Source organism: Trichechus manatus, unplaced genomic scaffold, assembly GCF_000243295.1.
Source record: "Trichechus manatus latirostris isolate Lorelei unplaced genomic scaffold, TriManLat1.0 scaffold00080, whole genome shotgun sequence".
Classification (NCBI taxonomy): Eukaryota; Metazoa; Chordata; class Mammalia; order Sirenia; family Trichechidae; genus Trichechus; species Trichechus manatus.
This window is the reverse complement of record NW_004444016.1, coordinates 8,183,775-8,200,780: the sequence shown is the minus strand read 5'-3', so window position 1 is coordinate 8,200,780 and position 17,006 is coordinate 8,183,775. Positions and strand designations below refer to the sequence as shown.

The 17,006-nt window shown below is 42.6% G+C and overlaps 1 protein-coding gene across 6 annotated transcripts in view; it reads right to left on the bottom strand.

Moving 5' to 3' along the window:
* The window catches only part of LOC101350070 (protocadherin alpha-C2), a 195,284-nt gene that overhangs the window by 37,418 nt on the left and 140,860 nt on the right, over positions 1-17,006 (bottom strand). Inside the window, exon 1 of one of the 6 annotated variants that reach the window (XM_004381094.2) lies at positions 5,320-8,474. The exons of the other annotated variants lie outside the window; for them this stretch is intronic. Within the exon in view, the coding sequence (XP_004381151.1) occupies positions 5,320-7,878 (2,559 nt within the window). The 5' untranslated portion in view covers positions 7,879-8,474. Of the gene's footprint in view, positions 1-5,319; positions 8,475-17,006 lie in introns of those variants that run through there. 6 annotated transcript variants of the gene reach the window in all.

Below are 17,006 nucleotides of genomic sequence, written 5' to 3'. Positions count from 1 at the left end.
CTCATTAAACAGTTAGTACACATATTATTTTATGACAATGGTTAACAACCCCACAACATGTCAACACTGTCCCTTCTCAACCTTGGGTTCCCTATTACCAGCTTTCCTGTCCCCTCCTGCCTTCTAGTCCTTGTCCCTGGACTGTTGTGCCACATCTTAATAGAACTTTTTAAGGATATAGCCACTACAGATTTTTCAAAACAGTATTTTGTGAAGATTGACATAAATCAGTAGGCAGAATTCTCAGATGACCCCCAAGTTTCCCGTACCATGGTGTACATACCCTGCATAATCCCTGAGACTGTGAATATTATGGATTTTCCTCCTATAAGTAGGTTATGTTACATGGCACAGTTGACTTTAACAAAGGTGGGACTGACATAACCACATGAGCCCTTTAAATCTGGGTCTACAGGCCAGAGAGAGAAGTCACAGAGATTCAAATAAGAGGGATTCCATGCAAGAGAAGATTCTCTGCTGCCAGTTCTGAAGATGGAGGGGGCTACAGGGCAATGAACTGAGAGCAACCTCTAGGAGCTGAGAGTGACCCCCACCTGACAGCCAGTAAGAAAACAGAGACCTCAGTATCATACCTTCAAAGAGCTGAATTCTACCAACAACTTGAATGAGCTTGGAAATAGATTCTTCCCCCAGAGCCTCCAGAAGAGAACTCAGCCTGGCTGACATATTGATTTCAGCCTTGTGAAAACCTGAGCAGAGAATCCAGCCAAATGGTACAGGACTATGAGATATTAAATAGGTATTGTTTTTAGCCATTAATTTGTGGCAGTTTCTTACACAGCAATATAAAATGAATACACAAACTGTTGGCAATTAATACATGAAGGAATATAACATTTAAAATAATCGTTGTTATATTACCTATTAGTATTCTGGTAAATCCAAATGAAGAGATAATAAATATGAGAATTCTAGGTGGAACACTTCCCTTTAAAAACAGCCATTGACAATCCTAATCCATACAGCAGGAAAGTAAAATAAACATAACTTTAAAACACACTGAACAGGTTCTAGTACAACAGAAAATGCAAGGTTTGCTTACTGCTGGATGCACAGCGTGCTAGCACAGCAATTACTCTCTCACTCACAGTGTCAGCTCCCTGGAGCCTAGAGTCCTGACCCTGCACAGCCAGAAAGGAACTGATATTGCTTATACGCCAAGAAACTAACATTTCTCTTCACTTTTGCAATGTCAGAAATGTCTTTGCATTTTTCAAGTTCAAATTCTTGAAAGAAAAAACCTGTACAAGTTTTAAACTAGTAGATTCAAAACACTGCTAAGGAATCCTCTTGACCTTTGATTTTTGAAATCATGGTTATAGATTATACCACTTAAAATATTATCATATGAACAAGCTAAATTTATGTTCCTATTATATATGTTCCTGCATAGGAACGTCAATCAGGTTAAGTCCTGCAAAATTGTAGCAAAGACATCTGTAAATCCCCATCGAATTGGGCTAAACCACTGGGTTTGGTGACCGCAATTTTTCCTCAAACATTTGCAGACTGACATCATTCTGAGTCCTCATTGAGAGCAAAAACTGGTAGCAAACCAAGGCAAGTATCCAGAACTGACTCTGCTACTCTGTCAAGAAGATAGCATGCCAACAGACAATTTATAATATGCCAGGCTGTGTCCCTGCAGAGTGTTCTGAGTTAGACCAGATGCCCATGTGATGGCTCACTCCCGGGTCAGAGGAAAGGGTAGGCCAATGACATTCAAGCTACAACAAATAGATTTCTTCATCAGTCAGAGTATCTGCAAGATAAAGAGACAGTGAAAAGCTCAGCCATAATTCCATCTGGCCCAGCAGGTCTGTAGAAAAAGAGAGGAAGGAGATAATTAGAAGAAATTATTACATTATCAAACCAAAGAAAATAAACCTTTTCTCAGAAGAACTGGCCTATAACCAACACAGAAATGGCAAAACAAAACAGCGCACCCACTCAAAAGTGACCATCAGCAGATGAAACACAGGAATGGGGGTTCACAGATACAACTTCTTTGCCTTATTCTGACTACTGTGCAATTTTTATAAATTTATCTCCATGCCACTTTACTCTGAGTGTAAACTGATCCCAGGAGAGACCCGCTAGACAGAAAAGAGTCCTGGAGGAAATAAATTAAATGCTACTGAAAGAAGGATTAACTCTTTCAGGTCACTACATCTGCAAGAAGGGTGAACATGTACACACCCTGGCAGAAATAACTCAACAGAAGATTTGGTGAACGCACATTGCTTTGGAATTAGAATACAAACTTAACTTGTCTCTGCTACTCTTTTGTAATGTCCACAGGCCCACCAACTGGTCCCTGAGGCAGCTGGACAAGTCTGCCAGTTGTATGCAGAGTGACTCATCAGCCATCACAGCACCAAGACCACAAAGGCACAGAATTCACACTGAGATTCAGTTCCTTTTCATGGAAACTGAATGTGCCAACCACATTCAATATCAGGTTTTTATAAATCTCCAAAGAGAAATTCTGCCCAGTAGCTAAACGGTTACTGCAAAACCCTCACTGCACAAGTGGCTCATGAAAGGAGCTAGCTGGAGGTAAAATTCACCAAAAGATTAGAGCCTGGTGTTAACTGCTGATGTTTAATAAGCAAGAATAGAGAAATTGGTGAAAGAACAATGATAAAAGATCTTAACAGTCTTTTCCAATAGTAAAACAAATAAACAAATTCAGAAAATTTATTAGCCTGGAAGTAACATTTTTAGTCACTGATCCTCCCAGTTCTTACCTTCTTCTACGCAAGGACTTACTCTTTTTCCAAAAGCAGTTAATTTACGTTACTAGATGAACTAGCGGTAGCCTACATGCCTAAGTATCTCACATCAAAAAAAAAAAAAAAAGAAAGCACAAACACTGTGATTTCTGCCTCCTTCTACTATTGAAAAACCTCAGTCTTTGGAGTCAGAACATCTTGTACATAGCAGAAGGGCTAATGGATGCAAATTCCCTTACTCTTCCTTTCTACTCCCATCTGATTTTAATGTGGGCACATGGCACTGACTGCATCCCAGGACCCTCCTGCCATCTGCAGTGACCAGGTAGGGAAAAGAGAAAGCCCAACATGGAAATTTAACAGGTTGGTCTAGCAGTGATGACTTTCAGAGCTGAGTGATTTTTGTTCCCATTTTTCCATGCTCTAACAATGTGACTCACTCTCTCCCCGAAACTGCAATCATTTCAGGAGCTGAAGATCTAGGGGCTTTTCTGAATTTCCAGAAGTGTCTGACATAAATTTGCCTTTATTAAAATCACGTGATCTCCGGGCAAAATACCATAAGAGCATGCACCTTCTGACATAATTTTCTTCCTATAGCAAAGGTTTGTGTACCAAAGTACAGGTTAACATACGGGTCAGTGTAAGACAGGAAGAGTTCACGTATCAAATTGCCCCAAGCTTTGAGCTAGGAGAGGGAGGGTAACAATGTCATTCCTCTGGGCTCAGAACTCACAGCTGGTGGCAAAGCTGAGCCTTGCCTGGACTGTTCTCTACGCCTCTTCACCACCTGCAGCCCACCCCAGTCCCAAAGTGCTTCACAGGAACTGGTTAACCAAGTGTCTACAGCATCCATATTTAAAGCTAAGCCTTTTTACATACTTACAAAAGCTATGATCTAAAGAATTCTGGAAATGCTTTGATTTTTCCCCTCTGTTTTTCTTAATCTGCAATCTGCCTCCTGTGGCTGCTCAGTATTGACTAACATCAGGCTCTTCTGATAAATCTACCTGCTACGTACACAGGAAATTCTTCTCTTACCCACCTCCAGCTTTTCAATGTGCATTACTTTTCTCAAGAGATCATGAACTTGGGATGAGAAAATACAGGTATTAAAAAAAAAAATGACAGCAATATGTCAACGAAAATACATCGCAAAAAACATAGGAGGGACAAATATTATTAGCTCTTTTTATATTAGCTCTAAAAGTCCTAGCTACAAAGTAGTTGTGTGGGGAGATAATTCATCACTATTTATGGGGCAAAATTTTGGCTTGTGAAATCCAAGTTTAAAGTATTTCAAAGAATTTCTCTATTACTTCAAGTATGCATACTAAGACTGGCACCACACACACACACACACACCTTAATGCACTTTACAATAACTTGCATACATTCTTCATGATAATGAGCAAGCTGGCCTTATGCCTACTTACAACTCAAAACCGGTGCATATATAACATCTGTCTTCATGTACAGTAAGCCATCCACATTCCAAACCTTTAGTGGCCATTGCAAATCAAATTTTAGATCCAGAAAATGACAATGCTTTGGAAGTATCATTTAACTTAAAGGTATGACAGACTTGAGGAGGCTACTTTACATCTCATCAAAACCATAGGAACTGTCAACAGGAAATCAAGTTTACAAACTGCGTTTAAACTGAATGCAGGGAAATACTTTTAGAATGAATTCAGAGTCTGCCAAGAAAGGTGGCTAGTGGGAGAGTTCTTTTCCCTCTTCTTCCTCCCCAGCCTGTCCTGGCCTTCAAGGTCCCCCTACTTCCCTATTCCACTCATTCTAATATCTCCCTGGCCAACCAGACAAATTGGTACTTAACCTCTCTGCCTTACCATCTTTCATTTCCTCTGACAGGAGTCTCCTCCTACAGAAGACTTATCACATTATACAGCCAAAGCAAACTTTGGCTTTGGGTTGAGGTCCACATTCTGTGGCTTTATCACCTCTGACACAAATTTCCAATGATCCTATCACATTAGTACAGACCAGTTATTGGCAATATTAACTGGATAATATTCACTGTAGATGGTCCAAAGTATACAGAGGGACACATATAGAGGTGACCATAACTATCCCTAGAGGTCTCAGAACTTTTTAGAAAACAACACTCCTAAAGGATTTCAAAAGAGAACTTTTCCTGTGGATGATACAGTAAAGGCCATTTCTCCCTGAATATCATAATGTTACCCTGTAAAACATAACACTTATTCTCAGGTCTGTTCTATTTCTCTACAGAGCTGTGCTTTAACATCAAATATTTAAGACTAATCCTCATTTCTCAGATGATTTTATGGACAAGTCCTCATATACCTGGAAGAAAATGGAAGGTAAGATAATTCTCTACGGTCATTATTCCAGAGAGGAAACATAGCAGATTACGGCCAAATTACAGGCACTATGTATACTCAGTTTACTAGATAACCCTGTCACTGTTAACAACTCAATAAAGATAATCCCCATGATATTGGGGGGGGGGGATACGTGAAAAATGCATAACTTTGTGGAAGACCCCATCCCTTGAACCTTATCTTTGCAGTCTCACCTCATTCTGAGAAACAGCCTCGTTTTTGAGAATAATCAGGTTCCCGGCACTCTGCCCACTTTGGCCTGTGAGGTGCCTGCTGTCAGTCACTGCTGCTTGGGCCACCACAGACCCTGGTCCTGTCTGGGCCCCTGTGTTGTAAAACATGAAAGTGTCACTCCCTGAGCCTGCTGTCAGACAGGCCTTGTAGCAGTAGGTCTTGGTGAGGGAGCCATTCCCTCGCACTTCAATGAAGTGTGGCTGCACCTTGAGGCCATGTGGTATCCTGGCATCAATATTGTTGTTGGCCTGTTTGTACAGCTCCGCAGGACACCGCTCTCTCACCCCACAGAAGCCTCCACAGCACGCAGTGCCATATGCAGTGTATCGGTAGCACTTGATGATGCTCAAAACAATGATTGTCAAAAGAAATATAAAAGACACTGTGCTTAATGCTATTATAAGATAAAGTGTAATTTCAGAGTATGTTCGAGGGCTCTTAACACGTCTCTGGGTGTCAGGGAGGATTCTGGAAACTCTATCCACCACGGCTACTGTAATGGCCACAGACGCTGAGAGTGATGGCTCTCCATTGTCTCGGACCACCACAGTCAGGTTAAAAGTGGCACCACTCTCATCTCCCATCTTCCTGGTAGTCCTTATTTCTCCTGTGTGCTGTTCTACTTTAAAGAGGTCCAGGTCAGAGGTCTGGTCCAGGTGGTAAAAGAGCCAAGCATTTTGCCCAGAGTCTGAGTCCATGGCTATGACTTTGGTGACCAGATAGCCAGCAGGGGCAGTTCGAGGCACCATCTCAATGGCTGCTGAGGAATTGGTTGAGGTAGGGTACAGGATGTGAGGGGCATGGTCATTCATGTCCACCACATACACATTGGTGGTCACAGTGCTGCTCAGTGGTGGGCTCCCCTTGTCCTGGGCCTCCACAGTCACATAGAACTCCCGGAACTTCTCATAGTCAAAGGAATTGACAGCATAAAGGTTGCCACTGGCACTGTTAATGGAGACGTAGGAGGTAACTGGCAGCCCTTGAATCTCCCTCTCCAGAAGGGAGTAGGTCACCTCTGCATTCTCCTTTTCATCTGGGTCTGTGGCTTGCACAGTGCAGAGCAACACCCCTGGCAAATTGTTCTCCTGGATGTAGATGGAGTAGGAGTCCTTCAAGAAGCTTGGCGGATTGTCATTGATGTCAGAGATCTCAACCTGCAGTGTCCGCTGGGATGTGAGCTGTGGTATTCCCCCATCAGTGGCTGTCACTGTGATGTTGTAGGCAGCCACCCGCTCCCGGTCCAATGGGCCACTCACGATGAGTGTGTAGGAGTTTCCAAAGCCATTTAGCCGGAAAGGCAGTGTGGCCTCCAAGCTCAGGCTCACTTTCTGGTTAGGGCCCGAGTCTTGGTCATTGACACTGAGAAGGGCCACAACGGTGTTGGGTGAAGCATCCTCAGGCACTGGGCTATACAGGTCCGTGAGCACCACCTCTGGTGCATTGTCATTCACGTCCACGATGTCCACCAGCACCTTGCAATGGCCCGCCATGGGCACTGGACCCCGGTCAGTAGCCTGCACGTAGATCTGGTAAGAGGAGGCCTCCTCATAATCTAGGGCTCCACTTACCCGCACTTCCCCGGTGCTGGCGTCGATGCTGAAGAGCTGCCTCTCCCGGTCTGACGTGTAGCTACTCAAAGAGTACCTGAGTTGCCCGTTGGAGCCCTCATCCGGGTCTGAGGCATTCAGCTTCACCACCAAAGTGCCTGGGGGCGAGTCCTCCCGCAGCTGGACGCGGTAAGTGGACTGGTCGAAGGTGGGGGAATTGTCGTTAGTGTCCAGGACACGTACAGAGATCTGAGCCGTGCCGGAGAGGGCTGGGCTGCCCCCGTCTATGGCTGTGAGAACCAGGTGGTGCAACGCTGTCTGCTCGCGGTCTAGGCCCTTTCGCAGCACCAGCTCCAGCACCTTACTGTTCTCCTGCAAGGGTTTAAGGTCCAGCTCGAAGTGATCGCTGGGGCTGAGCCTGTAGGTCTGCACCGAGTTGGCGCCCACGTCGGGGTCCTGCGCGCTCTCTATGTGAAAGCGCGCTCCAGGAACCACCGATTCGCTTACCTGAAGCTGGTAGTCGGGCCGCGGGAAGCGAGGCGAGTTGTCGTTGATGTCCAGTACCTCCACCTCAACGGCGCTCACCGCCACTGGGCTGTGTGCCAGCACTTCCAAGCTGAGCAAGCAGCGAGGCCGCTGCTCACACAGCGCCTCCCGGTCAATGCGCTCGTTGACGAAGAGCGCTCCACTGGTCAGGTCCAGCTCCAGGTACCGCAGGCTGGGCGCGCCCAGATGGTTGATGCGCAGGCAGCCGGGCCCCAAGCGCCGCAGCTCCAGCCCCAGCGCGTTAGCCACGTTGCCCACCAACGCACCGGGTGCCTGCTCCTCCGGCACGGAGTAGCGCAGCTGGGAGGCCGCTGGCTCCGGCAGTAGCAGCAACAGCAGCAGGAGAGGCTGCAGCAGCCAGGGCATGGGCCGCCGAAGTCGTGGATGCTCTGTCGCCGGAGGTCTGGTATCCGCCTGCTCCATAGCCACCGGCCGCGGGGGAGGCAGCCAGGTTGGACCGGAGGCAGCCGCTTCCCTAGCCGTGCTCCACGCCCGGCCCCGCCTCCGCCTCCGCTCGTGCAGCCCTGCGCCGGCTCCTAGCGGCTCACGCGCTAGCAAATGTCTGGGGCCGCTCCCCTTATAGGCCCTCCCTTGGGCTCCTGGCCCCGCCGCCCCGGCTGACTCCCCATATTCCAGCTCCTCCGCTCGCCTCTGAGTCGCTCACCCCGCTTCGGTTCCCGCAGTTGCTGCTGCCGCTGCTGCTCCGGCAGGAGAGAAGAGGAAGCAGAAGGGGAGGGGGAGGAATGCTCAGCAAGTCCAGCTCCGATTCTGCACCGAGGTGGCGGACAACGACCCCGGACTGCTTAGCTGCTCCACCCACTCCAGCCCCATCTCGATCACCCTGGACTCGCAGGATCCCAGCAGACCGCGGGTACGCGGCCACTCCCTTTCTCTCTGCCCCCACGGTCGTGTTCATCCAGTCTCCGCCGTCTCTAGGCTGCTTAACGGGTCTTGTAAGGAGATTACTCTGGGAAAAGCAGTTGAATCACCAGGACTCGAACTATCAGCGACCCCGGGAAGAGATTTCCAAGCGCTATTTAGGAAAATAAACTGAGAGGCCTTAGCTAAATATGCACCTGAGCTGCGTCTCCACATTCAAAGGAAGCAAGCGCAGAGTAGGCGCGCTGGGGTGACTGGTGATGGGGATCGGGGACTGATTATTTACCTCACCCCACATCTTCCCTGAAACACCCCTACCAAAAACCAAACCCAAACCCAGAGCCCCAAAAAGTGTTCAACTCCTGGGGCAATGGAAGGAGGATGGCAAGGGCGGGCCCCTTTCGGGAGCATGCCTAAAATTAGCATCCTGGGATTCCACACTCAATTCTGCTCCCAGCCAAGTGGCCCTTACTTCCAGTGTGTGAAATAACCACTGTTAGCAAATAACCACTATTTCCGTGTTTAAAATTCTTTAAAAGATTGGCTTCATGATGCTTCAGGCAAACCTCTTATTAACACGTGTTGATCACAGTGGGTAAAATCTGGTACATTTTTAGATATTCTTCCCTCAAGCTTTTCCTAGTTTTACTTCAGATCCTTTTCATTTATGACCCAGAACATTTTCTTTGTTTTTTCAAGAGTGATTTAAAAATTTTTTTTCTGTAATAGATGACAATGTCTTTAAGAACCTGCAAAGCCATTAAATCAAGAGTTACTCTTGATTCCCCAAGCCAGGCTGGAATTCAGACTGCATTAATGATTTGCATTAAAAGTCTGCTGTTATTAAGCAAAATGTGGAAGGCTGGGATTTATCTTACAACAGCCAACAATTTCAATGGCTGCAACTCATCTTCTATAAATATAAGGCTCCTTTTGACCTCTGTGCCTCCTTTCCCCTAAGATTCCCCCTTGCATTGCTGGCAACACACAGTTAACAAGTTAGTCCTCTTCAGTGAACAAGAGGGCAGAAGGGTCAGAGAAAGCCTTTCTGTGCTGTCTCATTGCTTCTACTTCTCTGTTCTGCACATTCACACTCTTCCCAGGCCCTCTCATCTCTTTGTCCCACATGCAAACAGAACTCACTAAAATGTCTTTTCTCTTTCTCATCTCCCAACATCTTCTCACTCCTAGATCTTCCTCAGTGGGTCATTTCCTAGCTATGGACTGGAACAAAGCCAGAATGAGACCTGACATTGGCATGCTTCCTCTCTTGAGGGAACAACTGAAGGGGAGAAGGTAATGTGCCAACAACCAGATTTCAAAGGCTTGGACTAGCACATCCCTTCCACCTACCGATTGCATTGCTGACAACACACCATGACCTAACAACTTTATCCCAGAGAAGCTCCCAGCTTCCTCCTATCACTGTTGCTTCTTATTTGTCCTCTTTGTTCCCTCAAGGGTGCAGAGTGGGAAGCAATTTCCATCACATTCTATTCCTGTCTCCTTTCTAAGGTCTCTGGCTTCTCCTGCTTGTCTGAGTCCTCCCAAAATGTCCCCACAGTAACTCTGTCTCTGTTTGCTGTAGTAATTTGATCTCAGACAGCCTTTATCTCTCAAGTGCACAGACTGTAGGCCTGGCCTACGCCCTCACCCATTACTTATTTCTGAAAATAAATGGCTTATAAGTGGAATCAGATTGTCAGGAAGAGTGACCTTTTCTCCCCTCATCTCTTGCCAGACCCTCATAGCTGCTGTCACTTCTACCCACAGCTCAGAAACCTGGCCACTGGGTAGTGACCATGCCCGGACCTATGCCTCCAAGAAGATCACAGGCACTTAAATAAGAAATTAAAGTGACAAAGGTTTGGTGATGTTTTTAATGTCAGCCCCCAAGTATCACATCTAGGAAGAAAAACCAGAGCTCATCTTTCAGCAATCTTACCACCCTCCAGTAAGGACGCCTGTCCCTTTTGATGTGTTAGGATCATAAGCTTCACCTAGTATTTACTCCCTCAGTGATTGATAAGGCAAACAGAAAGCCAACACAATCAGCCACTTTTCCAAAGACACTGTACTAAAGAGATGGTCTACTCTGTATTTGGCACTACACTGACTGAGATCCTCACAATGTAGTACTGAGGCTCCTGCCAACCTTACCAGTTGGTGGAATGTGATTTCGTAGACTGCTGGCAACTGCCCTGTCTACAAATCTTAATGCTAATGTCTCAACCACACCATTATGCATTCTTTCTCTTGGACCTTCAAAAGCCCCCTATTAAAAAGCAGGATAGCACCGGAATTAGGAACACAGACTTTGGAGTCATATCCCTGCCAATGACTCACTGTGTGGCCTTAGACATGTTACTTAACCTAAGCTAAAATTTACTCATTTTAATTGGGGAAAACAATATTAAGTAAAACTCACAGGTTTATTGTTCTGATTACATTAGATAATGTACATAAAGCAATTTGCACAAGTAGTAACAAGTACAGCATAATTATTATTAAATGCAACAAGTTATTGTCATCAGATAACACCTTGGCTGGCAGTCTACATACAGCATGGCCCCTTAGGTATCAAACACAGACAAGTACCTGTAATTATGCCAGGTAGGAAATCAATGTTGATGGGTAAGACGAGTATGCACCAAAGTTAAGCTTTCCCAATTATTCCTTTCCCAATATTTTTATTAAATCTATTTCCTTATTTTGAAAACAAAACCAAAAACCGGCCCTTTCCTATGTCACCAATGAAAAAAGACTTCTGTCATCAAAATTCTTTTAAAGGACTTGTTCCCTTGCAAGAGATTCACCTTTTTGGGTTATGTGGAAATATTTTAGCAACAGAGTATGGAGGAGTTCCAAACATGCTGTAATCTCCAGCACCCAGTATAGAGCTTGGCAAAGAGGTGCTCAGTGTTTTTTGAACAGAACTTGTCATGGATTGAATTGTGCCCCCCCAAAATATGTGTATCAATTTGGCTAGGCAATGATTCCCAGTATTGTATGACTGTCCACCATTTTGTCATCTCGTGATTTTCCAACGTGTTGTAAATCCTACCTCTATGATGTTAATGAGGTGGGATAGGTGGCAGTTCTGTTAATGAGGCAGGACTCAATCTACAAGGTTGGATTGTGTCCTGAGCCAATCTCTTTTGAGATATAAAAGAGAGAAGCTGGCAGAGAGACAGGGGGACCTCATACCACCAAGAAAGCAGCACCAGGAGCAGAACGTGTCCTTTGGACCCAGGGTTCCTGCACAGAGAAGCTGCTAGTCCAGGGAAGATTGATAAGAAGGACCTTCCTCCAGAGCTGACAGAGAGAGAGCCTTCCCCTGGAGCTGACACCCTGAATTTGAACTTCTCGCCTACTAGACTGTGAGAAAATAAATTTCTCTTTGCTAAAGCCATCCACTTATGGTATTTCTATTATAGCAGCACTAGATGGCTAAGACAGAACTCAATTTACAATTTTGGGCAATTCTCTCAAATAGAAATAGCTTTTTCTTTTCTCTTCCTCTCTCTAAATTTTATATACATTCCAAGGTCCAGCTTGAAACCCACCTAATCTATGAAACATTGTCTATTCTAAATATAATGATCTTTTCTCTTTCATAGTCTATGGCATATCTCTGAATACTGAAGTATACACTGACGTGTCATTCTTTAATTCATCCAAATACCTTAATATTATCTCTTTATAATTATAAGCAACCTGAATATTATATTTCTGTGTATCCTTACAGTGTAGGAAACCTTATAACCAAATCAAACCAAACCCATTGCTGTCAAGTCGATTCCGACTCATAATGACCCTACAGGACAGCGTAGAACTGCCCCATAGGGTTTCCAAGGAGCAGCTGTGGATTCAAACTGCTGACCTTTTGGTTAGCAGCCAGCCTCTTAACCACTGCGCCACCAGGGCTCCAGTAAACCTTATAGACTCTCAATAAATAAGTGTTGATTGCATCATTTTATTCAATTCCTTCTTTAGCAAACTCAAGAACTGCTACAATTCAGACATTTCCCCTTAACTGTGTATGGACAGACCATCTGTAATGGAGAGAGGGCTCAGGCTCCTGCAATGATTCAAATATGGCTTTCTTCCTTTAAACTTGTCAAATGAAGATATGAAACAAAGTATTTCAAACCTGGAGACACGAATCCCACTAATAAAGTTGTGGATCCTAAGAAAGCCTCTGCCCAGAAGTAATATGTTATCACTCTTTCTATTGCAAATTATAAAATAAAGGTATTCCTTGCTCATAACCAACAAGAAATGTGACATGATAATGGAAGTGCCATGATAAGACAGAGCATTGTTTGTTTACCCACATGCCATACAAGAACTTTGAAATAGTATCCCTCTATTGTATCCCTTAATTGTATTTGTCAAATGTATCTAACATGAGGTCATTGGGCACAGGAGCAAATCACTTATAACACAACAGAATTAAGCCTACAAGAAAAACACTGGCACTCTGGGAACTTTCCTGATTCTCATAAATTTTCCTTTCTCTATTATTAACATCATTACAAATCATTTTAGTTTGGAGAATCAAACAATCAGGAGTCTTTTGGCCACAGGGCAAAAGGACATGCTCAGTAGTTTGATAAGGCTTTGGCCTGAGCATTATGGGGGGTCTCTCTGCCAAATAGAGAAGGATCTAACTTTCATTTTTAATTAGTGTATTTATGTTGCTCCACAAACCAAGCACATGTTGTATAATAACAACAATAATAATGAAAAGACAAACGCCCTCAATGTTTAGTGTGGCCCAAAGTAGTTTAAAAATTCCATCTTGTTAAAAAGGAACAGGACTCCTGATCTTCATGCATCTCTAGATGGAAAATATTTTCCAATATGATTACAGCATTCTTTACAAGTATAGCATCCAGTGGATGAGGAGATGAAAAATATTTTTCCTATAACATAAAGCTGACTTTTTCTCACACACCACCCTCCAGAGGGAATACATTAGTCAGATATTTGATATTAATAATTGGCTTTTAGGGAGTGATCCTCTAAATTTTTAGTTCTGAGAGATGAATATGCTGTTGGTACTTGGCTGAGACTTCTGAAATTTGCTTAAAATAAATAAAGGTACTCTAAGCTATCTTTGAGTCAGAATCGACTTGATGACAATGGGTTTGGGTTTGTTTTTTAAAGCTATCTTTGGATGAGTAACAACAAAAAGAGAGAGAAAGATTAAAGGCTTGGGGCAGATTTTGTAATGTTAACAACATAAAATCAAACTATTCCATTCTTCCAGGACTCTGTCTTATCTATCAGTATTCTTAATTCAGATAGCCTAACAAGAATACTGGAAAACCTGGTGGCATAGTGGTTAAGAGCTACATCTGCTAACCAAAAGGTCGGCAGTTCAAATCCACCAGATACTCCTTGGGAACTCTACAGGGCAGTTCTACCCTGTCCTATAGGGTGGCTATGAGTCAGAGTTGATGGCAATGGATTTGATTTTTTTTTTTTACAAAAATAATAGAATATTAAAGGTTGAGAGATATTTAAAAAATATCTCACCCAAGTCCTTTAGTTTTCATTAAAGAAAGGTGTTAAATGAAACTTGAATCCCAAGCCAGTGAGGAGATGGAAAGCGTAAAAGTGCTCTAAGTAAGGCAGGTGTTTATAACCAGGTAAATGACATTCCAGGGTACTGAAAAAACTTGATTAGGAAATGAAATCTCCCATTTCTTAAAAAGTGCCATTGAACTTGATATAAATTCCTTCAAAACTCTAATATTACTAAATTTATGATTTATGAACATTTAGAAATGAAGACATTCATAATAGAGACACAAACGAAGGCATTAACTAAAAACTGGTAACATCAAACCAACCACATAGACTTTAAAACTTTTTTCACATAGACACTTTAGGTTCTCAGTTGCTAGAATCATTCATAATGAGAAATGTGACAGGCATAGGATATCTGGAATTCACTGAGACCTTAAATAAAGTTTCCCAATGCAGACAAGATGAAAAAAGAAAGGCCGCAAGACAGTATAGCTAGGTGATTTCCTAACTGTTTCAACAACAGTGCCAAAGGGTGTTTTTTATTAATGAAATACTTAGGAAGGAGAATTCTAGGGGAGGACTGCAGAGATCAACCCTTGGTCTTATCCCATTCAACATTTTATCGACAACTCAAAGACAAGGATGCATCAAGTGTTCCAAGAAATCTAGCGGCAAGTGGAGCTCTACTGTAACAAGAATAGCGACTGCCTAGGTTGAGCCCATGTTTCTAATTTACTAAAATTAGTACCAATATCCTAGTCAAGACTCAATTCATACCTCCAATGAAGAGAAATGGCTTTCCCAAGATTCGTAAGTTTGTATTTAATCTAATTTTGGCTTCTAGTATTGTCATTAAAACTTGTTCCAAGTTTCCATTCATCACTTGAGGCCTCTTATTTAAATAGAAAACCTTCTTTGGCCCTGTTTCTCCTCATAATTCTTGCGATTTTAGCCACAGAATAAAATAAGATGAGGAATTGGCACTGAAGAAAATCCTTGTTCCCAAGTAAGTTAAGCCAAAGCATTCATTGATTTGGATCCTTTTTTCTTTTTTTCCCTCCTTCAAAAAGTGTATATATTCAGAGTACACCATATCAAATAATTGTTGGTTTTTTAGGTCCCTCTTGAATCCTGATGGCTTAGCACTTAACAGCCTGCATATTACTTCTATACACATTATCTCATTTAATCTTCATAAGAACCCAGTGAGGTGGGTATAAATGAAGAAATTGGATCCTGGAAAGATGAAGGAACTTATCAGAAGTTCCAGGAAGCTTTTTTACAAGCCTCTGTTTCTTGAGATTTAGAGAAACACAACATCCAACCACTACACCTGTACCCCTAACTATGAATCATATTATTGGTCTCAAGCTATTAATTTGCAACTACATATTTCTTCCTCTTTTAGAGACTTCAATCTCCGTATATGTTTTAAAAATGGCTGGCGTTAGCAATATCATGATGTAAGACAGATTTGTATTTCACATCCCCAATCTCCTCTTTCAGCACAATCTTCACACCTACAATATTGTCTAAATGGTGGGGTTTTACAAATGAATAGGATTTTTCTGATACAAATCTCACTCATATATTCCTTACGATAGATTTTGTGACATAATTCCTTCATTATGTGTACAACACATTGTAAGGTAGGTAAACTATAAATCCTTTAAATTGGTCAAGCCAAGATGTACTGCTTTCTGCGAATATTAAAAGATTCTTTAAGGCATTTTGAAGAGATAATTAATGTTTTCTAAAACCTTGGCTTATCAAAGCTAATTTTTCTTAAAGTTATTTAGAAAAAGCTTACAGATTCTTTACTTTTGTGGTAACCTCAAATTATTTTACAAAGCTTCTTTTAGGGAGTGAGATCTAGCATTCAATTCCATTAGCATTTATAAACCCCCCAATCGGGAGCCCTGGAGGTGCGGTGGTTAAGAGCTCAGGCTCCTAACCAAAAGGTCTGGCAGTTTGAATCCACCAGCTGCTGCTTGGAAACTCTATGAGGCAGTTCTACTCTGTCCTATAGGGTTGCTATGAGTCAGAATCGACTCGACAGCAATGGGTTAATCACACTTCAAAGTTTTAAATCACATTCTCTGCTTAGATTATGCATTTAGGTACAGCCCTCTTCTAGTAATCCTTCTTGATATAAAACCAGACTTTTTAGATCTGGCTCTAAATAAAACCCATTGCTGTTGAGTTGATTATGACTCACGCCTACTCCGTGTGCTTCATTGTAGAACTGCACATAGGGGTTTCAATGGCTGTAATCTTATGGCAGTAGATAGCCAGGCCTTTCTTCCACAGTGCCACTGGGTGGATTTGAACCACCAACCTTTTGATTAGTAGTTGAGAGCAAACCATTTGCACCACCCAGGGACCTGCTGTTCATTAATTGTGTGTTCTTGGAAAAGTTGTTTAATTTCTCTAAACTCTGGCTTAGTGAAATAAAGAAAATACAGTACTTACTATAAACAGTTGTATCTAGAAAATTTGTTGCAATGACACATATAGAATATTTATTACATAAGTTCTCAATAACTGTTAGCTAGAAAAAAGGTAAAGGAGAGTACAGGAATAGAAGTCTCGTATAATTATCCGAATAACCTGGGGAGAAATGAAGGATGAGTCAAAAGATATAGATAATCCAAGCTTATGCACTTTTCTCCTCATTCACAAGCAAAGAAAGCATACTGTACTTGGCAAAGTTAGAATGAAAATATGGCACTGGGTTCTATTTACATAATATCTCTTTACTAATGGTCTCAAAGATCTAAAATCACTTAGCTTGATGCATCTACAACATTATGCTTTGGTTGATGCCAAGTTCAGCTTTTCAGAACTGAACTGGAAAAAAAATATACACAAAATCTCCAGATCAACACTTTATTTTAATTTCTGAGTTTTCTTTATCTAAATCTATTGGGCAATTCACTAATAAATCCAGCTAACCAAAAACAATAGAGTGATAACTTTACCAAAGATATGAAAACTGAAACAGAATAGCTCAATAATTCCCTAGAAACAGAGATGATTTCAAACAACTAAGTAAAAATCTCACCTCCCCTCTTTCTGACATAGAGTTGTCATCCTAGACAATTCAATATCTTTTATAATTAAAATTTCATCAT